Consider the following 25,839-nt stretch of genomic DNA (forward strand, 5'->3'; position numbering starts at 1 on the left):
ATTTACAACACTGTCATGTGATGTAAATGTTGCCTAATCTTTAAGTTAGGCATTATCTACCACTTTCATATACCACATTACCGTAACGACACAAAACCAAGCACCGTAAGTCACGCAATTCTTTGGTCTTTGATCTTTACATCTTTTTGGGATCTTGAACCATGGTGCAATGTGCTTAGGACAAAGCAAAGACTACCTCTCTCTTTTCCTGATTAAGGGCACGAGTATACCTGCCAAGTGCCGTTTCTCGATCTTCATCTCTACTCAACATTGCCTTCCTTTTCATACTTACCCCATAAAAGGAATGAAGATCCACTCAAGACTAATTCACCACCCTATGAAACGTCGATCAACATCCCAATCACGAATCCAGTATGGCCAAGCAAGCAAACCTTGATACAATAGTGCTACCAAACGCTTGCTAAGAATGTGTAGTAGGCCAATCAATACATAGTGCATGAATTGCATGCCCACTCTTTCAATAACACATTTCAAAGTTTGACAGTGGGAAGCAAAATCAGGCGCAACTTGCGGTTGAATATTCCAAATTCCATGTAGTAAACCTCTTCTAATTAGACTTTTAATCTTGAGGATAATGTGACACCTAAAATATTATGAGCAGTTCATATTTGACACGCATGTTTGGATTATACTACAATTTGGTCTTCATCTTTTGGAATTTCCCGGTTTTGGTCTGTATGCTTGTGTGTTTAGTAGCACTACCACACGACCAAACTACATTAACCGGTTTTGGTCTGTATGCTTGTGGGTCCTTTGCCTACTACTGGAAATTGGGTTCATCATTACTTTCTTCTCAGTCTACTTAGTTGTACACCAATTGAGGTCTCTAAGCGACTAGGTTTTCTTTTCAAAGGAGGTTAGTAGTGAGAATTTGATTTCCTGTATTCTAGGCTCAACAAGTGAGCATATGTGTTAACAGTGAAGGTACTTGTCTTTTGCTTGGCGGCTTGTGCCATCTAGATTTTAGGTATGAGACAACATCTGATGTATGTGTCTTCTGGCATTTAGTTAATGAAGCTATCCTTTTATCAAAAAAAAAACTAAAAGCACAAAACAATAAAGACCAAAACGTTGGGATTCTCTTCCTTAATCTAAATCAACACGACCAAACTGCAGACTAAAAGCACCAAACTACTAAGACCAAACTATTAAGCATTAGGTACATATTTGTTTCATTATTTTAGAAACATATGCTCTAATTCTTCTCCATAATCCAAAATCCAATGACCTTTGATGTGAGCGAATGAGCATTGAGAGATATCTCCAAGTTTGGCTGGACGCATAACACATGGATTGCGGAATATATATAGTAGGAAAAAAAAAAAAAAAAGAGAATAAACACCATCTATTATGAGAATAGCGGAAAATATACTACTTCTTGTCCATGCATGACCCAATTTCCTAGCATTTTTCACATAGAATCATTCAAGTCTGGTATTAATCCAGTGGAAATATTAGGCAGCATTTGGACCTTGGACTTGTCTTCACTGCCTAACCCTCTTCCCCATCTTCTAGACTCTATGTCATAACTCTTAGCATCCCTATTGCATTGACCATCCAATTAGAAATTCAATTCGTGAAAATTAATACTTCCTTAACTTATAAAATAATACTAACCCAAAATCAGGATTTAACTTCCATCGCGATAATAAATTAAATGGTTCATGTTAGATTCCCAAAAAAAATTGATTACAGATATTTTGTGTTTAGTGTGGAGAATGATGATGACCTGTGAAGTTTTACTCTGATCCATGAAAGCTCTTCTGACTGTGACAGAGATCAATCTCCTACTCTCCTTCAAAAACCCAGACAAATTAGAGCACTTGGACCAATTGCTACAGAGACTGAGAGAAGGATCTGAGGATGGGATTGGATATACTCTTCCCTACATTGACCAAGTAGTGACATTGAAACAGAATATACCCATTAACTAGTCCCTTCTCTCTTGATTTGGAGGTCAAAAATCACCAATGCCACGTCATCACCACAGAGCTTCAACCTCAACTTCAGCTCTAACTGCTCAGCTTAATACACAGTGGTGGTGGTCTCAGGTAGAGATTGTACCGATCACCCACCTTTTTCAGTTGCCGGAGTTTTTCTGTTTAGTCCCTCAAAAAGACCCAATTTAGGTTTTAGCCCTCCACAACCTTCCTCTTTGTCAAGCTTGTTTCTTTTCAGCTGTTTGGTTCTAAACACACACAAACAGAAGATTGGATTTTTCCTTCTTTTATGGCACAGATTGCAATATTGTCTGCTTCAGCAAGTCTTATACCCTTCAATAGTATGCTTTCTATCTCTCAAAATCAATTGGAATGGTAGGGTACTAAAAATTGCAAAAAGACTCTGTCTTTATTCTTGGGGGCTTCATGAAAATGGATCCAGGATTCATGGATAACATGTTTGATTTGGTTTTCCGAGAGAACTCAAATGGTGGTTTTAGGATTGATTGCTTTTACTTTCCAACTTTTGCTCAGATTCAAAACAAAGGAGCACCAATTCTGCTACATTGTCAATTGGGAAAGTTTTTTGACATTTCTGGGAATTTTCAGGTGGTGGCTGTGGTGGTGGTGCTAAGCAATTGAGCAAGTCATTGCAGCTTTTTTCTTCAAGAAGATATACAACTTCTACTACTACTAGTTCACCATCATTAACCACAATAAGGTTTAGAAGCAAGAGAATTGGGAAGTTTGATTTTTGGGCAAGAGCAGCAGCTAGTCATGGAAGATTGGGGGAGGTAGATGAGTGGACATTGCCAGATAACAAGGTTGGACTTTCTTCTCAATCTTCATAAAAAACTCTCTCCCTTTGAAGTTCTTACAAGCAATGCTAGTTTAGTGGTCCACTAATCACATTAACAGTTACATTTCTAAATACTATAGTATAAAAAATGAAGTTACCAATATAATAATTGTAGTATGATAGTTGTATTATATTTATTGGTCATGTATTAATAGAAAACGAGATTTGTTTATCTAAACGAATACGATCAAGAAATATAATACAAGTGCATAAATGATATTTTTTTTAGACCTCTTTTCCCGTCCTAACTTAGTTATCACATAACTCTTCTCCCTCGGCCCCTCGCTTGCCAGTTTCATCAAGAAAAAAGTCAAACAGTAATTACAACAAAAAAATAAATGTAACAATTGAAAATTTTAAAACATAATACAAATTCTTGCCAGTTTCATCAAGAAAAAAGTCAAACAGTAATTACAACAAAAAAATAAATGTAACAATTGAAAATTTTAAAACATAATACAAATTCTTGATAATTATTTCCGTCCTCTTGCCCAATACAATAAAACAAAGAATTAACTCAAGAAAAGACACCCAACCAACAACAACCTTCGGATTGCTGATCAAGTGCTTCTGGATGATATGGAAGGGCCCAACCAATAATGCTCCCAAGTCCATGCATGAAGAAGCATGATCCAATTTTCTAGTGAAGCTTGGGAAATTTTAGAACATTGCTGGCAGATTCGCATAATCTTATTCAAACCATCATCTTTGGACCGGCCATTTTGCAGTGTCATGAAGCCTAACATGTTGGTTTAATTTTTTCTAATAAGCGCGTTGAGTATTCTTTCCCTCATTGACATATGGAGCACCTTCAAGTCGGTAGATGGAGTCTTTCTTAATCCCTCTTACTCCCATACACGTTTTTGTCCAATAAGGGTGCATTAGTACATCTACATCTCTTCAAATAATCAAATGAAAAATGGAGATTTTAATATTTCAAGAGTTTTCTTTAGACAAGAAAAATACATAGATGGAGGTTGGGGTTTCAATTTTGTAAGTTAGGATTTTGGATCTGGTTGGTATTATAACTAGAGTATGTTGATACTGAATTCAGAGTATATAATAACTTGTTAAAAGTGTGATACAACTAAAATTATAATCATGATGAATCATTTTATGCATTCCTTTAATCAATGTCGGTTAGATATAAAATGCGATGAAAAACTAAATGACGGATATGCTAATTTTATGTCGAAGTCATTGTCTTAAGTAGCAAGTACATTTGAAATTAAATAAATGGGTCAAGGTCAAGTTAATGGGATGAATCTGGAATAACTCTGTAGAAACAAAACCAAGTCAAAATCTTTGGGAGGGTAAATGATCAGACTTTGCATGCATTAAATATTTTATTTTAGAACATGTAATAATATTTAGTCAAAAACCCACTTTCCTTATATATCTCACAACAAAGAAATTAAACTATAAATTCCAGGAAAATAAATAATGCAATCAATTTTCCTGTACGCGTTCACCTTACTCTCTCTCTAAAAGCTTTAAAAGTCTCTCTCTCTATCTATCTCTCTCTCTCTCTCTCTTTCCTCTCTCTATTTTGCAGAAGAGGCACATTCTCGTCGGTCATCCTCAAAACTCTAACCCAACGACGCAGCCTCGCTCAATTTCAACACCGACCCATTTCTCCGTCGCCGTTACTTTCCTCAAAGACTCATACTTTTCTCGTTTTCTCCGTCCCAAATTTTCCCCCAAAGCTCTCGCCTTTTTCCAATGAGCCTCGATCCTCAGATCCATGGAGGGCCGGCCCACAATTCCACATAGCAGATTGCTTCGTTTCCCATCTGGGTTTCGCCAATGCTTTAAGAATAACAGATCCCAGTAACGATCTCTGAGGTTTTTTTTTTGTTCTTTGGATTTTTTTTTTTGTTTCCGGGCCCAAATTCCCAGCCGTCCGATTCAGACCCAGCACCGCCGGCGATGAAGGGGAAGAGCCGCTTGTTCACGATCGGGCTCGTGACGTCCTGGTACTCATCCAACATTGGCGTTCTGCTGCTGAACAAGTACTTGCTTAGCAACTATGGCTTCAAGTACCCGATCTTCCTCACCATGTGCCACATGACGGCGTGTTCTCTGCTCAGCTACATCGCAATTGCGTGGATGAAGATGGTGCCGATGCAGACCATTCGATCCCGGGTTCAGTTTCTGAAGATCACGGCGTTGAGTCTCGTGTTCTGTGTTTCTGTGGTGTTTGGGAACATTTCGCTGCGGTATCTGCCGGTGTCGTTTAACCAGGCTATAGGGGCCACCACGCCGTTCTTCACTGCCGTTTTCGCTTACTTTATGACCCTGAAAAGGGAGGCTTGGCTGACTTACCTGACGCTCGTTCCTGTGGTTACAGGGGTCATCATTGCCAGTGGGGTATGAGCTCTTTCTTCTTGTTCTTTTTTTGTTAGTGTTTGCTTTTTGTTAATGCTAGTGGTTTCGATGGGAGTTAATGTGGATTATAAGGGTGTGGTTTGATTTGAGCTGGTTAGGATGAGAATTGAGTTCACTGGGATAAGTATGATATTGGGATGTGTAAATTCTGATGTTTGAGAGAGGAAAAATTGACATATTTACTTTGTATCGTGAGATCTGATGAACTCTAGTTTAGCTGAGCTTAGTATAAAAGATTGATTTAATTGGGGGGGGGGAGCTTCTGTTTTGGACTCTGGATGGCGAATATGTTTGATAAGGCATAGGTTGAATGAGGGGAAAGTGGGTGGCTTTTTTTTTCCAATTTTACTTGGTATAAAGGTTCAATGTGTTATGATCAAACATCTGATTTTGTGTTATGTTTATCTGGACACAGGGTGAACCAAGTTTCCATCTATTTGGGTTCTTAATTTGTATCGCAGCAACAGCTGCCAGGGCGCTTAAGTCAGTGCTACAAGGGATTTTGCTTTCTTCTGAAGGGTAAGGAATAATGAGTCTTTATGTATTTGGTTTTCTTTATTTGAGTTGATGGTATTAGTCATCTCTTCTGTATTGCAAATTGTTTTCTGAACGGAAAGTTTGCTGAATTGCCTGTACTTTTATTCCAGGGAGAAGCTGAATTCGATGAACCTCCTATTGTATATGGCTCCGATAGCTGTTGTTTTCCTACTCCCTGCAACACTTATCATGGAAGATAATGTCGTTGGGATAACACTAGCTCTTGCAAGAGATGATGTCAAGATTATATGGTATCTGTTATTCAATTCAGCATTGGCATATTTTGTAAATCTGACCAACTTTTTGGTCACGAAACACACCAGTGCTCTGACTCTTCAGGTATGTCTCCTTTCTTGATGTAGGCATAAATTATTATTTTCTCAGTCAAACATTATGGTTGCTATTAGATAGTTGTTCATGTTAGTATTTCTTTCTTTCCTTCGTTTGTGGAGTTCTGAAGTTGCAGGGAGTTCTATCTTTGGGACGTAGTAAAAGCTGGTGGATATATTTTTCACTTATAGTATATGGATAATCCTAATATTAGTCAATTTGTAGGGCCTAATAAATGACCAGATACTGCTTATTATGGTGGGGCCTGAAACCTCTGGGAAATAGGAAGCTATTCTTTTTTAGGGGGCAGTTTGCTTTATACTCAGCTGGTCTTATATTCCTGGGCTAATGTGATCTAGGAAGGCACTGTTAGGACAAAATGATGGCCAATAGTATGATGATTGAAGCTGTTAGAAACTGATTCATAGCCTGACATAAGCAGCTGGATCACTTCTTATTAACTGTGCATCCCTGCTTTTACATGTCATATTGACTGATGAAATAACCTAATACAGACTTCTTTTTTCTTAACTGTTAATTCATAGAAGATGTGCTTTAGGGATATGATTTGAAGAAAAAATAATTAGGCTTCAACTTGCTCGCTGAGTGTCAATTGAAATTTTGGAGGATTTTCTTTTAAGTTTTATAACAATTGAAATTTTTGAATCCAGGTGCTAGGAAATGCAAAGGGCGCTGTAGCTGTGGTTGTTTCAATCTTGATTTTTAGAAATCCTGTTTCTGTGACTGGAATGATGGGTTATTCCCTTACAGTCTTTGGAGTAATTCTATACAGTGAAGCGAAGAAAAGAAGTAAATGATAAATTCATCCTGGGAAAGCATCAAGTGAAATTTCCTACATTTTGTTCATCATACTACGTGACACAGCGGTGGCCTTCCCAGAATCTGGAGGCAAGTTATGGCCACATGCTAGCAGTTGTTGCTGGGATTTTGCCTCTAAAACATCTATTTTTTTGCCTGGAAGCCTGAAGTTCATGGTTTCCATTTGTATCAGCAACGACGCAGGAATAGTCAAAAGTAGGAAATTCAATAAGTGACTCATATCTCTGTTAGTCCCAGCATGGGGGTTATGCAGGAATATATTTTTATCTTTTATTCTTTTAAGTAAAGGGTTGTAGAATTGGTCCTTACACAATCAGTCTGTTATTAACGTTTCATATATTGATTAATTAATGAAAAACATTCATCTTTTTAACATTCATAATTTCACAAAGCTTCCAGTTTGTTTTTTTTTTTTTTACCTTCTCTGCATGAACCTATTTCAGATTCTCATCCAGGTAGAATGATATACCAGTGTAAACAAAGACAACTTGATAACAGCCCCACTGATTAAAGAAAGTAACTGTATTCCAATTAAAGCTGAATGTTTGTCCTTCCATATATGTGTGCAGCAAAATGTAATAGTCCTACACCTTAAACACTGTAAAAAGTTTTTCTACTCAAAGACTGAGGTGTACCTGAAGATGTTCTATCCTCTTTAGTATGAAAAGCTTCAGTTCATAAAAGAACAAAAGAGACTGAGGTGAATTACATTGGTAATTGGCAATCTGGTTAGGTGGAAACTACTCAGCGTCCATCAATTCATCTTGAGGATCCATTTCATCTCCATTGTTATCCATCGCTTCAGACCTCACTCGCTTTCGGTTAATGACAATTACTCTGTCAACTTCCTCTCCACCTCCATCTCCAGCTTCTGGAGCCATTTCATCTCCATCTCCACCTTCCGGATTCATTCCATCTCCAGCTTCTGGAGCTATTTCATCTCCACCTCCACCTTCCGGATTCATTCCATCTCCAGCTTCTGGAGCTATTTCATCTCCACCTCCACCTTCCGGATCCATTTCATCTCCACCTCCAGCTACCGGGGCCATTTCATCTCCATCTCCACCTTCCGGATCCATTTCATCTCCATCTCCATCTTCATCTTCAGGAACCATTTCATCTCCACTGTTATCCATGCAACCTTCATCCATCACTTCAGCCCTCTCTCGCCTTGGATGAAATTTGTGTTTAGCCAAGGGAGCCTTCCGCCCTATGAAATCCATCCCCGGAACTCTATGCTCAATAACAGTAGGCACACCCGGCCCCATGTAGATTGTCACTTGACTCGCCTCTGGGAATTTCTTGGTGATCATGTTGATGTATTTATGCACACACATCATGCACAAGGGCCTCTCCACTTCATACTCCATTTCTATAATGGTTGCTTTTTCAGGCTGTATATATAAACGTTTGCATTAATTTCTTGGAGGAAAAGCAACACAAATTCTTCGCAAAAAAGGAAAAGAAAAAAGAACCCACTTGGACATGATCAGCATTGTGATTGCATTCGACTTGAACCCTCGGGATATCATCATCATCACTATCATCACTGCCTTCAGCATTCGAGATATCAATCACATTATCATTGCCTCTTTCCATGACGAATCTCACCCGTTCCGCGTTCATTATTGATATCCAAACTGAAGTAAGAAATCGAGTAACAAACCCAAGATCGATCAGCATTAATTATTTCTTGACCCTTAAGGAAGCTGTGAACAAGAGTGTGGTGAGAAAGCAGAGTGTACCAGTATCAGTTTTGGTGCTGCTAAGAAGGTGGAAAATATGAGCTAATCTCCGCGCTGGCATCCTAAAAAGGGCACCATATTGTGCTTCTGGGTCAATCCGAAGATTCTGGCTCACTATGTCGGGAAGTCTCATCTTGAAATCAGCAATCTATGCACAAGCCAGATAATTTTTAACACAAAATTAACAAATGAAGAAGCAAGTTTCAAAGAACAATGCCCATTTTCAGAGAATGCAGAGTAACTAAGATCAAGTTCATTCTTCAAAAACTAACAAATCCAAGAAACATGGCCAAATTTATGAAGAACAAGGTACATTTTTGACACAAACAAACCCAAGAAACGGAAAATGACGCAGAGTAATAGTTCATATACAAAGACAATCATCCAAGAAACTGAGAATCAGGTTTGTTCATCAAAAGATTAAACAATCTCCAAGAACCAGTCATGGAAATAACTCAATTGCAAGAAGAAGAAGAATCCAAGAAGTTGAACAAGAATCAGAGTAAGAAGTTAATTTTACATTACCTCTCAGTGAAAATGTGATGTGCTTTATGGAAAGTGTTGCTATTCTCAACCCAGAATCAGAACGATGAATGCAGCTGCAGAGCTTGAAGATGAGTTTATAGGCTTCAGGCTTGGCGTTGTGGTTATGTGAATTGAGAGAATTGTATTGGGGTGTGTTTGGAAAGTGTAACAAATCTTGCTGTGGAAACGTGAAGGTTTTCTTGATACTACTGCTCTGAATTTATACAAACAGAATGGGGGTTCTTTCCCGCCAATTGTGACAAACTAACCACTTGCTAACCGCTTCAACTAATAGCTGAGTAAGACTCTTTTCTTTAAGTTGGTCTCCGGAGTCCGGAGCCCGGACCATATTATGCTTCGGAATTTTTAAATCGTGTTTAATAAATCCGATGAATAACATGCTCCGTAGCATGGTAGAATTTCAGAGACTAGTATTCTCATTCTGCTTTTTTTTTAATTACAAGTGAAGTCCATGATTCGCACATGTCAATAGTGTATTCTTTTGGTTACTGCCTGTAATTGTACGTTCACTCTGCCCCTGGTGAAGAACCTCGCACCTCCCATGGTCACAGATGGGATGCAAGAATTACACAATCCTCAGCACGGTTGATCAGATATGTTAACGAGTACTGGTGTTAAGATCCTTCGAAAATCGAAGATATTTTAGCCGGTGGAATTTAACAAGAGCTTGGAAGTCTTCTTCTGGGTGTTAATCTGAAGATGCTAGCTGACTAAAAATCAATCCCAATTGCAGAAGCAATCACATTTTCACCAAGGCACCAACAAAAGCATCAGAATTGGAGTTTTTCTTAAGTTGAGCCTATTACCAACCTTTTCTGAAGTAGATCGGACTGTCCATGTCAAGATTCATCAGTACTTTTTAGTTTATTCGGCTTTTTTCCTCTCTGAGTTTTCTTGTTCTTAATTGGTGTAAAGATTTATCTTTTCTTCTGGGCTTTTCATTACCCATGCTTTTATGTTGACAAACAGAGGGAATGTCCTCCGGTTCCTACCTGGATGAGGAGTCTGTTTCCTGATTACTTTTATGACAAATTTCCAAAATATCAGCATGCTTTAGTCTCAAAAAACTCGTGAATCAATATTACCAAGGTTCCATTATCTATGCTCATGTGACCTCTGTTCAGGTTGAGAGCGAAACAGGGATATTCCTTTGTAAACAGTAACATGAACTTGCTGCAAAAGAAACGAGAAAACAAAAAAAATGTCGTTTTACAGCTGTCAGACTCTGCATCACATACATCAATCAAACACAAGAATGTGCCCAAGTTCATTGAGCCAAAGACAATAGAGAAGACAGACGAAGTTTACTCACTCAGCCATGACAAGCGTACAGTCTAAAAGACAACACAATCTTCAACAAAAGAAAGCAATGTAAACAAACTATAAAATTGGCATTTAGGCTTCTGGAATGGAGGCTACTGCTGCTGCAGCTGCTGTTGCTGTTGCTGCTGCTGCGCGCTTGATTGATGCAGACTTAATAAGATGGTTGTAGCTCCCCTTTTCCTTGAAAAGCTGGGAGAAATGGTGCTTACAGTATAAAATTCCCTCAAGGGCTGCATAATTTGATGGAGTAATAGGACAGCCACCATGAGAACACTTAAAACACGACTTGTGATAGGCCTGGCTCTCCACCGTCACCTGCAGTAGTGTAAAAATCCCAAATTATTTCACCTGATCTCTTCAATTTTGAGTTTCATAATTTTGGTGTCAGTGAGGCAATACAATATAGACAAGATATTATCAATAGGAAAAGGATTACTGCACAAGGAATTCATTCAAGCATTTCATAGAAGGGGATAGGGGAGTCCTACAGAAACAGGGCTACAATTACTGATCTCAGCTAAGCCTGGGGTCCTTTCTAGTATTTTGGTGCTATTCTTCTCCTTAAGAGTACTAACCATGTAGATAAAGATAATATCATTCTTAGTCACTAACAAGGCTAACTAATAAACTTGTGGACAAACGTCTTATCCTTTGTGCTCCAAACTAACTTTGTAGTGGTCCATCTAGATACATAACATTGGCATTAAAATTAACAGCCTACTTCCTCCCCCCCCCCCCCCCCTCTACAATTGCACATCTGTCCAAGTTTTCACATGATTCGACTTCAGATGCGAAATCCAAATACCAAACATACCGAACATCAGAACCAAGGAAGAAACACGTTATACCCATGATTTACATCATATCTACGAATGTTTTATATATTAAATAACTCCCCTCTGTTAAATAACTAATCTAAGAATTCGAGTAGGAACTATGCTACATACATGATGCATCTTCGGATGTGCCCGACTTATATAAAACAAACTGAAAGGGCAATGCCAATCTAATTCTGTATTGATCCAGGAAAACAGTAGAAAAATATGGATAAAATAAAGGATAACATAACCAATATCATGGGTTGGTACCTTCTCCAGTGGATAAGCGGTTTTACCACAAGTAGCACATTTTTCTTGTGTGCCAGAAAACATACCAGCAGCTTTGCTGGGTGACCTAGTCTGAAACAAATGCAAGCATTTGACAAGTGGTGTTAACAGAAACCCAACAATGAGCAAAAAGAATAAAATAAAACAAAATTTGATTGTCCAAAACCAAGTTTAATGTGAGGCAGTGTTGTGGTGGGGAAATTACCAGTTCTGGAGTTAGCTTCTCAGCTGACTTTGCAGCTGTTGCAATGCAATTCATAGAAAATAAACTAGTAAATAAAAATAATGCAGAAATAGTGAGGTTAGATTCTCAGGCAAAAGGTAAACACGTACGTGACTGGAAATTCTTGTTGAAGTTTCCGGTCTCCTTGAAGAGTTGCTCAAAATGAGGCTTACAGTACAGAACACCTTCCATTGAGGAATAATTGCTCAGCTGTAAACATAAACATTTCAAGCTTAGAGACAAACAACAACCTGATAAACAGAATTTGGAATACCGCTCAAGTAAATCACTTTATGCAATTCCTCTTAGAAAGTCTAAATTCATATACAAAAACAAAAATTTCTGGTTACATATAAGGGTTGGGATTAAAAACCTTATTACCCTCCACATTGTATATTAGCAATGCAGAAACATCTTCCAATTAGATTGCAAGTACAATACAGAAAAAATGTATGTTCATGCATAAAGGCTTTGGTCATTAACAGTCCTCACAAAATGCATATCCTTAATAGGGTGTGAGTCTCAGCAATTCAATAATCTTCCAAAAACTGTAACACAAAACGATAGAATCACTTTGATCTAAATCTAATCAAAGCACTAAGCTTCGATTTCACATCAAATACAAAGAAGAAAATGAGCCAGAATGGATGTTTGAGTACCTTCAAAGTCCCTTTGCAGTGAGTGCACTTGAAGCAAGACTTGTGGTAGGAAATCCCATCTGCAGATAGCTCCTCTACTGGGTAAACCGTCTTTGCACAAGCCTTGCATTTCTGCTGGGTGCCAATGAAAGACATAATTCCCTCTTATGCTTCTTAGATCTGGCTCTTCTCTAATACCCAAAGAGCCTCTCCTCTCAACTGCAATGAACAATCAAGCCCAGAAAAAAAAATTGCAGTCAGAATTGATGATCAAAGCGAATACTAGAAGCTTCAAAGTTACAGAATTTGACAACTTAAAGTAAAGGATGCAACAACTACTTTGACTCGGACAAGATAAAGCCTCAAAGTTACAGAACTTGGCAACTTTAACCACAAAGATAGAAAACCCAAAACCCAAAATCAAATCTTTTCCTCAGCATTAACTGATCCAAAAAGTCCCACAACACAAACAGCTGATCTCAAAATCACTTCTCTGATCCAAGACAATAACAACACCAACACAATAATGCAAAAACAGATTAACAAAGATCCAGCAGAAAACGAAGTCAAAACATCTCAACAGTCAGAGAAAGCATACCCTTTGAAGCTTTGAACAAAGTGAGAAAAAAAATGGTGGATCTTTGAGGCTGACTAATCGAAAAAATGGGGAAGGGAAAAAGTTGGTTTTGAAAATTGAAATGGAAGAATAAAGAAAATGGGTAGTGGCGTATTGGGTGATGGGAATGGGAGGGAATGAGATCCGAGCGCTTTTTGCAGCGAGCGGATACAGAGAGAGAGTAGTGGAGGAAGACGATGATTGAAATTATAGAACAACTACAAAGAGCCCCCTCAAAAATCCAATGAAAGAGATTTTATGAGTCATTTAAGTTTTATAACGCCTAAAAGAAAAAGGAAAATTATCCGAGCTGGTGATACTTTGGCTCCACCTTGTCTCTGTTGAACACGACTCCATTACGCGGCTTTTTCCGCCCCTCTGTTTCGGACAAATTTACACGTTGACCCCTTCTTCTTTTTTCAGTTTCAGTTTCAGTTCCACAGTTTCACCCTTTCAAAAAAAATCCATTTGTGACCGTTTGAATCAAAGTTTAGGTAAAAGAGAGAATAAAGTTGCCCTTATTTTAGATGTAACGTAAATTTTCTAATACTTCAAAACTTGGGAATGGGAGGCGGAGAGTTCCTAAAAAGAGATAAAAGACAATGTATTCTCGAGCACATACAACGAATTCGTACATTATATTGAAGTATAAGATTGTTCGAACATGTGATATTGAAGCTACAAAACCAATTTATCGACTTATTTGCCAAATGATATGGTTTGACATCTTATTTATTATAACGTTTGTCACTTTGAACTCTCGGCTTTGGATTATGTTTCTCAAATTCGAAACATTAAAACATTTAACGATAGTATAACAGATAAATTATCGCGCCATAAGATTTACTATATGTGTTGAGATTCATAATTTCGCGCCACAAATATAGTGTTTTCCAAAAATATGTAACAAAAGAAAAGGTAGAATGAAGCATTGAAATACCCTATGGTTAGCATTGAAATATCCAATTACGTGCACTCAACGTTCGAATTAGGAACATTTAGTATGGGTGCACATATCAATTGCCTGGTTTTGGAGAGTGGACATAGTAAAACTGAGAGCACGCGCCTGAATTGGCATGATGGACCAACATAATGACCCTTCATTACATCAAAACCACGAGGCATTATTTCCTCCGTACAGACCCACCAACGTCATGTCGTTTGCAAAAAACTAACAAACGACGTCGCAGCTCGCTATTACTTCTAAATCAAATCAAATCAAATCAAATTACAGAGAAAACCCCAGAGAGTAGTGAGTCCAGTTCAGACGGCGCGAAACCGAGTCGGAAATGTCGAAATCGTCCTCTGCCCTCTTCGACCTTCTCCTCCAGTAAAGCTCTCAACTTTTCCCTCCCAAAAGTTTCACTCACTATTTCTCTAATCAATTTTTTTTTTTTTTTTCAGGTCATCGGAGCCGATCGCCGAATCTCTGACCAAAACGCCGTACACGCCGTCACAGAGCACCAACGTCTCCGTGAAAGCCTTACTGGAGCCTCTCCTTCCTCGAAACTCTAACCCTAACATCGACCTCCGCGCCTCAATCCGAGACTTCACTCTCGCCTGTGCTCTACTCTCCTCCTCCCAATCCTCAACACACGAGCTTCTCTCGTGGATCCCCGAACACCTCGCGGCCGCTGCTGACCGGGCGGTTCTGGAATTCTCGAAAGCTTACTCCGATTACGGCGAGAAATCTGGTGATGGTTTGGTGGTGGAGTTGATGCCTGAGGTGATGCCGTTGCTGAAGGAGAGGATCAAGGAGAGCTCGATTGATAAATCGGCGGACGGGGATGAGGTCTCGGCGGCGTCGGCGAGAGTGCCGGTTGGGTTTGCCATTGTGGCTGCTTATCAGTTTAGGTGGTTTGTTACACAGGTGTGGATTTTTTTTTTTTTTTTTTTTGGGGATTTGGAATTTGGTTGTGGATTTTGTATAATGTGATTGGTGATTGTTGTTTTGTAGATTGATTATTCGGATTTCGGAAAGTTGTGTGCTTTGGCTGTTCCTTGCGCTTTGACGGCTCTGGATCACTGGTCGCCGGAGATTAAAGTATGCGGTTTCTGTTTATGCTTGTTGAGCTTTTGGTTTGATTTGTGGTTACAATGCTCGGAATCAATCACTGTGTGTAATGTAATGTAGCATTGCTTTCAAGGATTACCAAAGATGTGTTTTGCCGCCTTTAGGATTCAGAAATTCATCCTTAAGTTCTTGTTTGTACTTTTTATTTTTAGAATGGGAGTTTGGAAGCAAGAAACCCTCACTGTTTTGGCTGAAACCTAACATTACTTATTACTCAAGGAATTCAATTTTCAAGTTTCAACCGAGTTTTTATTCAAACAGTTGCTCCTTTATTGAGACAGAAAAGCACATAGAGGTTGGACTTTCATGTGTTGTGGAAAAAGTAATAGAAGGGAACTAAAGTGATGGAAGATATGCATAGCAAGTATACATGTGTAAGGGCAGATGGATGACTCCTTGTGTGTTTTCTTTCAGGGGCAAGGCATGATAAGCTTTATACATATCGCCAAAAGTGTAGATGCTGCTGAACTAGCTTGGTGTCAAGATGCAATTCTTGATGCATGCTGCCAGAATATTGCTTCTAGTGACGAGATATGGCATCTTGTGGTGGAGATGTCAGTACTTGTGGTGACTCGTACCCAACAGAGTAATCCTCGTAGTGCATGGTACACTTATATTCCAAATACTTTGTGATGCGTTTATTTCTTAGGTTTGTGAGTGTTTATTATGAAGGGAAGGAACATAAGCGAGGTTTATAGTTATACTGCTGGATGGTGACGTTTTCATAGAAAAATTGACAGCATGAAGGAAAAATTTATATGAGAAAATGAAATATCTCCTCATAATGGCTAGATTCAGTTTTTTGCTTTTGAGATTCCACTTGTGTTTGAACAATTTTCTTATTCCTGTAGACTGCAGTTTCTTTTACTTTGGCAATCCTTACCAGATACTTTACAGTACAGTCAGGATACTTTTTTTGGATCATTATGTCGAATTTGATAACTTCATGTGCCAGTTCATTTGAACAGGGTCATGCAGTTCAATGTTGTTAAAATACTTTAAATTCTGGTCTGCTGCCTGTAATCTATTCAACCATGAGAGTTCAGCTTATATACTTTTATTGTCTTGTTACTGCATGTTCTTATCCCATCAATTAATAGTCTTTTTATTATTTTCTATAGGTTTGATAAAATTCTAAATGAAATGTTAAGTCACTTGGAGCGCCAGCCTAGGAACAAGGAGCGCCGTGTTGCATGGCTTCGTTATGTAGAGCCGCTTTTTAATGGTGTTGGTCTGGTGTTACTAGCTCATTTCAGTCGCATTTTCCCTCTTTTCTTTAAGTGGATGCATGCTGATGATGATGAGACTGTTTTACTGGTGAGCATATATCCTTCTGTTTGTGTGTTGAGACTTTGCAATTTTAATAAGTATTGACGTTCATATTTTTGCAGGTTCTCAAACAGATTGAAACAGTTATAAAGCTAACATGGATTAGGAATACACCATATGTGGAAAGGTAAACAACACAATCATGATTTGGGCCTCGCATATGCACGTTGTGCATTATTTTCTAGATGGTTGTTGTGGCATGTGGGAAGTAATTATTTTTACTAGCCTCCAAATGAAACAGGCTATTATCTATTTACTGCACATTGGAAGCAATAATTTCTTGCTGGTAGACCTTAATTGTTGTACTGTGGATGAAAGTGAACTTGAAGTTATTTTATCTTCCAATTTGCAGCAATTACTACTTGTAAGTTATAAAGTCTCCCTTATAATATGTAGTATTTAATTCATCGCTTGGCTTCAGGTTGGTGGATGAACTTGCTACTTTGCACAAAGAAGCAGCATTGAAAAGATCACGTGAAGAAATTAGAAATCTTGTTATTCGTATACTGATCCTGCTCCATCAGTAAGGATTATGCATTCTACGCATATTCACAGCACTTATATGAACCTTCTTTGTGATTACCAGTTCTGTATCTCAAATACTTGTTTTGATTCCTAGATGCAAGGGTCTGCAGTTCGAAGCAGCCTGGGGCAAGCACAGGGATGATCCAAACTTGGCAACAATTGCTCCCTCTTTAAGTGAAAGAAGATCAACAATGGTAAGTTAAGAATTAACCTTATTGCAGCTTTTACCATATAAAGTCACTGCACCAGTTAGATATAGGCTCAAAGCCATGGGAAAACTCGACAAGATAGCCATGTCTTGTTGGCTCGTTAATCCGAGTGCCTGGTAGTCAAAAACATAATGTAAACAGTTTGTGGGTGTGGCTAATTTCGAGTCGTAGTGGCTTCCTGTCCTTTTGCTATTTTCCAGGTGAATTGTTTAAGAATATATGTTTATGATCGATGGTGTTCTGGTGCAGGCTTTCCAATGATGAGTGGTGCTTAGTCTTTTGTACAGAACGAGAGGATGTGCAGATATTAGTGATGGGTGTGCAATATTCGAATTTACTGATGATAGTTTATAACATCCATTAATTCTGAGAATGTACGTTTTGGATGAGTTTAGACTTTAAAGTATGGCTAACATAGTTACCTTGAGAGCTTACGCTCTTTGTTCACTCTCCCTTTATGTCCATTTACTGGAGAATGGATCATCTTCACTGTTCACAGAAGAGAACTCTTTCTAATTTTTCTTCTTTTGGTAATGCTATTTGTACTCAGCAAGTTCACTGATATGATCAGATCACCTAGACTATTACGCATTCACCAATTGAGGCTAGTTTGAGTTTTTTTTGTTATTATTCTTTTTACTTCTTTTAGTTTATAAGATTTGTTGAATGTGGCCATGCTAGAGAAAAGTAAAGAGGTACAATCTAATATTGCAAATAATTGTTCAACATAAATTGAATTAATAGTTACAATGCTTGTAGTTAAGATGAAAAACAGGAAGTTGATCATACCTTAGGACAACTTCATGTAATCAAAAAACAAAAAATTAAAAAAAGTGAGGGAGGAAGGAAGGAAAATGTGAATCAAAGGATTGAGGTTTCTAGTCATGTGGTCCTGACCTGCAGTCAATCTCTAGTCTGCATCTCTGAAAAGTGGGTCAGTCTCCTCGACAAAATTGAATTCAAAATCTGCATCTTCAGAAAAGTTGGTGAATTCCATTAATGATGTTCATTGCCAATCACCCTTCTTAATTCTTATTCCCAAAACTCTAATTTGTTTGACCCCTAATCTGCATTTCTGCGTTAATATTATCGTACGTTTTGCAGCCCAAAAAAGTTTATCGATCTAATCTAGTCTACAGTAAATATTTAGTACCGTCAAACCTGCATATGTCTGAAAAGAGGATCAGTCAGCTCTGAAGATTTCAATTCAAATCGTCCTTATTCTGCAAAGTTTAGTGGAATCCATTAATAATTTTCAATCCCAATCACCCTTCCAATTCATAAAACCATAATTTCTGTGACCCCCACCCTCACTATATATATATATATATATATATATATAAGAGCTATCAAGTCTCAGCCAAACCAGTGCCGCATTCATCTTTTTCTTTCACTCTCTAGCCTCCTCTCCACTCCCATTACATTCTTCTTAGGTTATCAACGTTGGACCCTTCTCTCTCAATATTGCAACGTCGTCGTCATCTAACCCCGAAATATGGGTGGCTGCGGCTGCAGTTCCGGTTCCTGTTCTAGAGGTTAGAACTTTGATGGTTCTGTTTTCGGTTAAATACATTGAGTTAGCAGTAGAGTGTTTTTTTATTTGAGACTTGTGGTTTTGGTGGGCTATTTCAGTTGTTTGGGATCTCTCTAGCTAGTTTTGCCGCATTGGCTCAATTTGTTGTTGTTTTTGCCTTTGCAGGATTTTCCAGAGCCTCTGTAGTGGGCAGGTTTCTTTGGCAGAGGATCAAAGATTAAGTACGTTCACTTTTTAACTTTTGTGTACGATTCTAAGTTGGGTTTGTGTTTGGTTCCCACATTTGGTGTATCCTAATTTAGGACTAATCTTTGTGTTAATTGCCAACTTGTAGGCATTCATGTTTGGAATGGGAGGCGTTGGCAAGATGTGTTGATCACCTGTGTATTGGTGTCTTTACGGTTCTTTCGCAAGTGTTTTTTGTTTATTGAATATTTTGAATGCGTGTTAGAACATCTTTTTCAAGCACCATACATGGATGTGCTTTCAATAAGTGGTATTGCTCTGAAGTACATCAGAACAGCCCTGAATATGGTGAAAGGTTTGTATTCTTATACTCATTTATATATGTTAATTTGACATCGCAACTTTGATGACTATATCATATCTGAATACATATGTATATCGTGACTGTTCTTATTGACAGGAGGGGAAATGCTGGAGGACAAGGAGAGGAGAAGGAAGGTGGGAGTTGTGCGTGCTTTATTTTTGTTGTTTCTAGTAATTTTTTTTTCCCTCATTTGTCTTTTTGTTGTTTTAAAAAAACTATATTTGATATTGTGGTTCAAAGGCAGTTTTTTCTATACCTTGTGCTCTCTGGCAAGACAAAATTGCATTACACATCTTTCTGCATTTCTTTTTGCTCAAGTACTAGCGGCTGGACACTTGCTTTATACTACCTATTTGCCTATAAACTAGCAAGCTGAAGGTTTAGTTGTGTCAACAGATTCAGGGTTCACTGAAGTGTCTGATGGTGAAGATTCATAGAAGTGGCTGTGCTGCGATTTATTTGTAGGGTCTGTTTTTTGGATTGGTATTGTTCGTTATTGATGAGCGTAGTATTATGTGGTTAGTTTTCTGTGTGGTTTTTGAGAAAGGAAGGAGTAGAGTTAAACTAGTAGGAAACAAATTTATAATTTCATATTGGGGTTAGTTTTGTACAATAACCAAATGTTATGAATGGCTGTGTTTGGTGACTTAAGGCTTGTTTTGTACACAATTTCAGAGGACTTGATTTTTAGAGTCTAGGCTTTATGTATTGTATTATTGCTGGCTTTATGTATCATATCATTGCTGGCTTTATATATAATTGCGGCTCTAGTTCCGGTTCCTGTTTTAGAGGTTAGAACTTTGATGGTTCTGTTTTCGGTTAAATAGATTGAGATAGCAGTAGAATTTCTTTTATTTGAGACTTGTGGTTTTGGTGGGCTATTTCAGTTGTTTGGAATCTCTCTAGCTAGTTTTGCCACATGGCTCAGTCTGTTGTTGTTTTTGCCTTTGCAGGATTTTCCAGGGCTTCTGTAGTGGGCAGGTTTCTTTGGCAGAATATCACAGATTAAGTACGTTGACTGTTTACTTTTGGGTACAATTTTAAAGTTGGGTTTGTGTTTGGTTCCCACATATTGAGTGGCTTGATTGCTATATGCTAATTTAGGACTAATCTTTGTGTTAATTGCAAACTTGTAGGTAAATTCATATTTGGAATGGGAGGCATTGGCAAGAAGTACTGTGATTCAAGGGCAGTTTTTTCGGTACCTTGTGCTGTCCAGCATTGTTATTGATGCGCGAAGTGTAATGTGGTTAATTAGGTTTCTGTGTGGTTTTTGAGAAAGGAAGGAGTAGAAAGTTAAACTAGTAAGAAACAAATTTATAACTTCATACTGTGTGTATATTAACTAAATGTTATAAATGGCTGTGTTTGGCGACTTAATGCTTGTTATGAGAGCTTGTTTTGTACACAATTTCAGAGGACTTGAGGTTTAGAGTCTAGGCTTTATGTATCGTCTTATTGCTGGTTTATGTATCATATTATTGCAGACTTGAAGTTCAAATAGGTTATCAGAATTGAGTTATGAGGGTATTCAAAGCCTTTTGGAGCTCAATTCACATGAATTTTTAGCTTTATCTGCAATTTACTAATAAGAAGAAGAAGTTTCAATAAAAGATCTTTTCTTTTTTATATTTGCTGCAATTCTGAGCAACCAAAGAACTCATTAGATCTGAAACGGGAAATAGAAATCAAAGAAGGCCTCTGCTAGTCTGCTTAGCATTTTGGCACATTCCTCACGCTAACGGCAACCGGTTGTGGGAGGAAATCGGTGTTCGGTTCATGGCCTCAACTGTTCTCATCATCAGCGATTACACAATATTTAGTCACTATTATGAAAATGATTTTTGTTGAACATTATCGAACTAAGAAATTTGGTTGCAATTCATATCAATGTGCATATTAGCGAATCTTATGTCACCATGAAGAAAGAAATTAGGATTAAATTCAGTTTAGTCCCTTGAACTTTATGGCTAAAATCAGTTTGGTCCCTCTTTATGAAAATCGATCTCAATGGTCCCTATACTCTCAAATGACATCACTCGAGTCCAAAATTTGAGTTTGACTCCAAAAGTGACGTCAGCTGCTGACTTGGAGCTGATTTAGGGCCCCACTTTTAAGCATTTAACCCTCATTTGGATGAAATGTCCAAACTACCCCTTATTACCTTTGACTCAGCCTTTGACCCCATACTCTTTTCCTCATCTCTCCTCCTCCTCCTCTTCTTCTTCTTCTTCTCCATCCATCTCTCCGACCCAATTTCCATCTTCAAATCCCAATCCCAAACCCTAATCAAAGCCCCAAAACCCAAGAGCTCTTCTCTCTCTCCACCTCCACCATGAACTCAACCAAAATTCACATCCCATAAATTAAAAATCAAAATCAAATCCCAGTAGTGGCTCGCTCAACATCGACGTCGAGGACCTCGGCACTTCCTCCTACTACTCCATCGCCGCCGCGTCTCCTCCTCGCCTCCGACACCAACTACAGCACCGGCGTTGGCGTCGTGACCTTCGCCAACAAGTTCCCCGGAGTCTTTGCGGCCACGTGTCTCTCCCTGTCCGACGCCCTCAACGCCCAGCTCCAACGTCCTCCCCTCTCCGGCATGTCCACGGCGTCGGAATCCGCCATCGAGATCGTCGACACGTGGCTCAACACTCCCTTCAAAGCGCCCTGTCCTGCATCGAAGTCGAAACCTTGGCCAGAAATTGGAGCTGATTCTTATTTGAAGGAGAGCTCTTGTTCCATCTGCTGTTTGGTGAAGAATCGGAATTTGAATCCGATTGATATAATTTCGGGTCGTTCAATGAAGATATTGAGTTCTTTATCAAGCGGGATGGAAAATGGGATATGTTCTTTGATGAAGATCTCGAGGCTGCGAACAAGGCTATTGATCAAGAAATTGGAGAATGGGGGTAAGTGAGTGACTAGTGATTATGTCTATGAATCATGTACTCTCACAAATAAGATGGCCCCCTCTCTCTGCAAATAGGTGTTCTCCTCCCTCCCTCATTCTTATTTGCTTCAATTCTTGTTTTAGGGTTTTGGATTGAATCCCAAATCTGTGTATGTGATTGGGAGCAGTTTGGAAAATTGGATTTTGTCTAGGTTGAGCTCAGTTTGATATCATGGGTATGGGATTTTGTTGGAAGTTGATGAGGTCGAGGAGGGTTTGGAGTGGGGCGGTGGCGGTCGTGCTCTGTATTGGGGTGGTCGGTTGGAATTGTAGGTGTAGAGAGAAGAGAGGAGTGTGATTAGAAGAAAAACGGAGGCGAGGTGGTCGGAGGAAGGTGTAGGGGAGGATCTGGATTAGGTGGACGATCGGGTCTGGGGATTGAATTGAAAAAGGAGGAGGAGCTTGACACATTCGATACTAATTTTGATCGAATTGAAGAAGAAGGTTCAAAGGCAAAATGTCCGTTTTACCCTTCTTGAAGGGTCAAATACTGAAAAATGGGGCCCTATGTCTGCTCCAAGTCAACAGCTGACGTCACTTTTGGAGTCAAACTCAAATTTTGGACTCGGGTGATGTCATTTGAGAGTATAGGGACCATCGAGATCGATTTTAAGAAAGAATAACCAAACTGATTTTAGCCCTAAAGTTCAAGGGACTAAACTGAATTTAATCCAAGAAATTACCATTTCTCTCTACATTGTTCTCTCTATTATTTGGCCTTTGTCGACCATTACTAATATAAATTCATTCATTTTACGAGAGTAAAAACTGAAATAATCTTTTTAGTGGAAATTTCCTTTGACAGAACAATCTAAGCATATCCCAGAGAAAAAATGGGAAAACGAACGGCTCAATCCTTTAACAAAGCCCACCGTTCGTTCGTCGCAGACGATCCGACCCTAGATAACCAAGTCTTCCTTTCCGAGTTCCCGACCCCTCCACTAACAAACACGCAGTGTGTACCTTGGTCCTTTTTGTGTATTCAAAGATTTTTCGGGTAATGCTGCATAATGGTTCCGTCCACTGAATTCAAGATAGACTAGTGAAAATGCAGATGATAATTCTGTCACTATTTGAAAAGGTCATCTAGTGAATGGATTTCCCATGACAAACAGGAAAATTTGAAGCCATAAAGTGATAAAGGACAACCGAAGAGTTCATGTCTTGGTAGTGTGTAACACACAGAATATGAGACTTTCTCCAAAACTTGTTATGATAATAGAATTTCTTCATTAATTAGCCGAGTATGATCACCTATAGTCATGAAGTTCATACCAACCTGCATAAAAGATTTGCTAATGTCATGAGATCGATTCGTCTCAACACAAAAATGTTCATATAATATAGTCTGCAGTAAATCTTTAGTACAGTCAAACCTGCATTTCTGATAAGTACGTGGCTCAGTCAGCTCTGCAAATTTCAGTTCAAATCGTCCTTACTCTGCATCTTCTGCAAAGTTTGGTGGAATCCATTAACAATTTTCAATCCCAATCACCCTTCCAATTCATAAAACCATAATTTCTGTGACCCCCACCCTCACTATATATATCAGAGCTATCAAGTCTCAGCCAAACCAGTGCCGCATTCATCTTTTTCTTTCACTCTCTAGCTTCCTCTCCACTCCCATTACATTCTTCTTCAGTTATCCACGTTAACCCCTTTGTCTCTAGATTGCAACGTCGTCGTCTAACACCGAATATGGGTGGTTGCGGCTCCAGTTCCAGTTCTTCTAGAGGTTAGAACTTTGATGGTTCTGTTTTTGGTTAAACTAGTTTTCAAGGGTTTGAAACTTGTAGATTTGGTGATGTTAGTTGTTTTTGCCTTTGCAGTGTTTTCCAGTTCCTCTGTATGGGCAGGTTTCTTTGGCAGAAGATCAAAGATCAAGTACGTTCACTGTTTAACTTTTGGGTACGACTCTAAGTTGGGTTTGTGTTCGATCGGTTCCCACATACTGAGTGGCTTGATTGCAATATGCTAATCTAGGACTAATCTTGTGTCAATTGCCAACTTGTAGGCATTCTATCAGTACTGGATGTTTGGAATGGGAGGCGTTGGCAAGAAGTAGAAATCACTTTGTGTGTTTTGTTGCCTCGTGGTTCTTGCGCACAGGGAGGTTCAGTCGGATTTAGCTTGGTGCTCAGACGCCCACCAACGTCTCATGTGAACAAGGCATCCAAGGCTGCTTTGGGTGCGTCGAGCTGCAACATAATGCTGGAATTGGAGTCCAATTATATAGGGCCAAAGATATATTAAGGAACATGGTGCCCAGGCATGGGTTACGCAGTACTTTTTTTTATTTTATTTGTTTTATTTTTCCTTTGTGTCCGTCAGAACACAATGACCATCAACCGGCCGATGAGCACTATATTGGTCGGAGCCGCATGTTTCGGGGAAGGAGTTACTCCTGCTCGACCCACTTGACCATCACTCCATCGTCACAACTCACAAGTTTCAATCTGATCGAGGCGTGCTTTGTATAGATCACTTTGTGTAGATCGGTCTAGTTGAAATTAATACACTAGTGCTGATTTTGTTTCAACAATCTCTACCACCATTGTTATAATTGATTCTCTATATTTTGCAATAAAGCAGATATCTCTTCCTCTCAAAACTTCAAGTTATCTTTATCTGGTGAAGTAGTTCACTCAACCTATCAAACACTGATGAAATTGTTCACAAACCTATGTTCATCAACCCATTACAAATTCCAATCACATTGACATGCTCAGTTAGGTGAATTTAGCTTGCCATCAACATATTATATTCAGGGTAAATTTTTTTCTTTGGAAGTGGTCGAGGAAGGAAGAAAATGTGAATCAAACGTTTGAGCTTTGGGGTCTTAATTGAGACAAGGTGATAGCCTCCAAAATTTCAACATGCATAAATATTTAGAGCAAATTTATTTCAACATATGTAATAAGTTCACAAGTTTAACTTTATGATGGAGTTACGTTGTGTGACAAAGAGTTTACACATTCTTGTAACAAATGAACAAAGGGAAGGAATTGAAACTAGATTATAAAATTGGCATAAAATAGGATTTGCAACGTTTGTGCGTGTGAGAATTTGGAGGGTAATGCCGCGAAACTGTTTTATCCTCTAAATTGAAGAAATTTATACCACATAATATTCAGTCACTATTAAGAAATGTTTTTTGTTGAATATTTATTAAATCAAGAAATTTGATTGCACTTCATATTAATGTGCATAAAAAATTCACTAATGTATTTATTGATAAAGAAATTCACCAACCCCCTCTCAGAAAAAAAAGAAAAAAGAAATTCACCATTTCTCTATTTGTTCTCTCTACTTTGGCATTCGCCCATCACTAGTTAAATAATTTTATTCATTTTACGAAAGTAAAAATTGAAATAAAAGATTATCACTTTTGTGAAAATTTCCTTCAACAGAACAATCTAAACATCCCAGAGAAAATGAACGGCCCGATACCAACACAAAGCCCATCGTTCGTTCGTCGCAGACGATCCCACCCCACATAACCGACTCTCCTCGACTCCTCCACTAACAAACACGCAGTGCGCATTGCGCACCC

General features: G+C 38.6%; 4 protein-coding genes and 1 long non-coding RNA gene across 6 annotated transcripts; 3 read left to right on the forward strand and 2 right to left on the reverse strand.

Annotated features, from left to right (window-relative positions):
* The first annotated feature begins 1,944 nt into the window (after positions 1 to 1,944).
* LOC133715043 (probable sugar phosphate/phosphate translocator At3g11320) lies at positions 1,945 to 7,297 on the forward strand. Of its 2 annotated transcripts, none has more exons than XM_062141359.1 (6): positions 1,945 to 2,072; positions 2,571 to 2,785; positions 4,720 to 5,190; positions 5,624 to 5,727; positions 5,856 to 6,084; positions 6,747 to 7,297. In XM_062141359.1, the coding sequence occupies exons 3-6, from the start codon at positions 4,750 to 4,752 to the stop codon at positions 6,891 to 6,893; spliced, it is 921 nt and encodes a 306-aa protein (XP_061997343.1). In that variant the 5' UTR covers positions 1,945 to 2,072; positions 2,571 to 2,785; positions 4,720 to 4,749; the 3' UTR covers positions 6,894 to 7,297. The 2 variants fall into 2 exon arrangements, with proteins under 2 accessions (XP_061997343.1, XP_061997342.1); XM_062141358.1 differs by having other exon boundaries at positions 2,045 to 2,302.
* Positions 7,298 to 7,593: 296 nt separating this feature from the next.
* Positions 7,594 to 8,662, reverse strand: LOC133714512 (uncharacterized). Its single transcript, XM_062140630.1, has 2 exons — positions 8,395 to 8,662; positions 7,594 to 8,309 (listed from the first exon to the last, which is right to left on the reverse strand). Exons 1-2 carry the CDS (start codon positions 8,596 to 8,598, stop codon positions 7,656 to 7,658), a joined length of 858 nt encoding a protein of 285 aa, XP_061996614.1. The 5' UTR covers positions 8,599 to 8,662; the 3' UTR covers positions 7,594 to 7,655.
* Positions 8,663 to 10,355: 1,693 nt separating this feature from the next.
* Positions 10,356 to 13,375, reverse strand: LOC133715044 (LIM domain-containing protein WLIM2b). The gene is made up of 6 exons (XM_062141360.1): positions 13,095 to 13,375; positions 12,518 to 12,715; positions 11,969 to 12,068; positions 11,841 to 11,875; positions 11,618 to 11,707; positions 10,356 to 10,844 (listed from the first exon to the last, which is right to left on the reverse strand). The coding sequence occupies exons 2-6, from the start codon at positions 12,650 to 12,652 to the stop codon at positions 10,602 to 10,604; spliced, it is 603 nt and encodes a 200-aa protein (XP_061997344.1). The 5' UTR covers positions 12,653 to 12,715; positions 13,095 to 13,375; the 3' UTR covers positions 10,356 to 10,601.
* Positions 13,376 to 14,319: 944 nt separating this feature from the next.
* On the forward strand, positions 14,320 to 17,811 carry LOC133715042 (uncharacterized protein At2g39910). The gene is made up of 9 exons (XM_062141357.1): positions 14,320 to 14,442; positions 14,517 to 14,982; positions 15,070 to 15,156; positions 15,601 to 15,791; positions 16,308 to 16,503; positions 16,578 to 16,642; positions 16,937 to 17,038; positions 17,135 to 17,234; positions 17,499 to 17,811. The coding sequence occupies exons 1-9, from the start codon at positions 14,402 to 14,404 to the stop codon at positions 17,508 to 17,510; spliced, it is 1,260 nt and encodes a 419-aa protein (XP_061997341.1). The 5' UTR covers positions 14,320 to 14,401; the 3' UTR covers positions 17,511 to 17,811.
* Positions 17,812 to 18,600: 789 nt separating this feature from the next.
* Positions 18,601 to 20,853, forward strand: LOC133718802 (uncharacterized). Its single transcript, XR_009850586.1, has 6 exons — positions 18,601 to 18,784; positions 18,949 to 19,004; positions 19,118 to 19,324; positions 19,430 to 19,467; positions 20,287 to 20,342; positions 20,470 to 20,853. It is a non-coding gene; the product is annotated as an uncharacterized LOC133718802 (long non-coding RNA).
* The last annotated feature ends 4,986 nt before the right edge of the window (positions 20,854 to 25,839 follow it).

This window comes from Rosa rugosa, chromosome 6, assembly GCF_958449725.1.
Source record: "Rosa rugosa chromosome 6, drRosRugo1.1, whole genome shotgun sequence".
Classification (NCBI taxonomy): Eukaryota; Viridiplantae; Streptophyta; class Magnoliopsida; order Rosales; family Rosaceae; genus Rosa; species Rosa rugosa.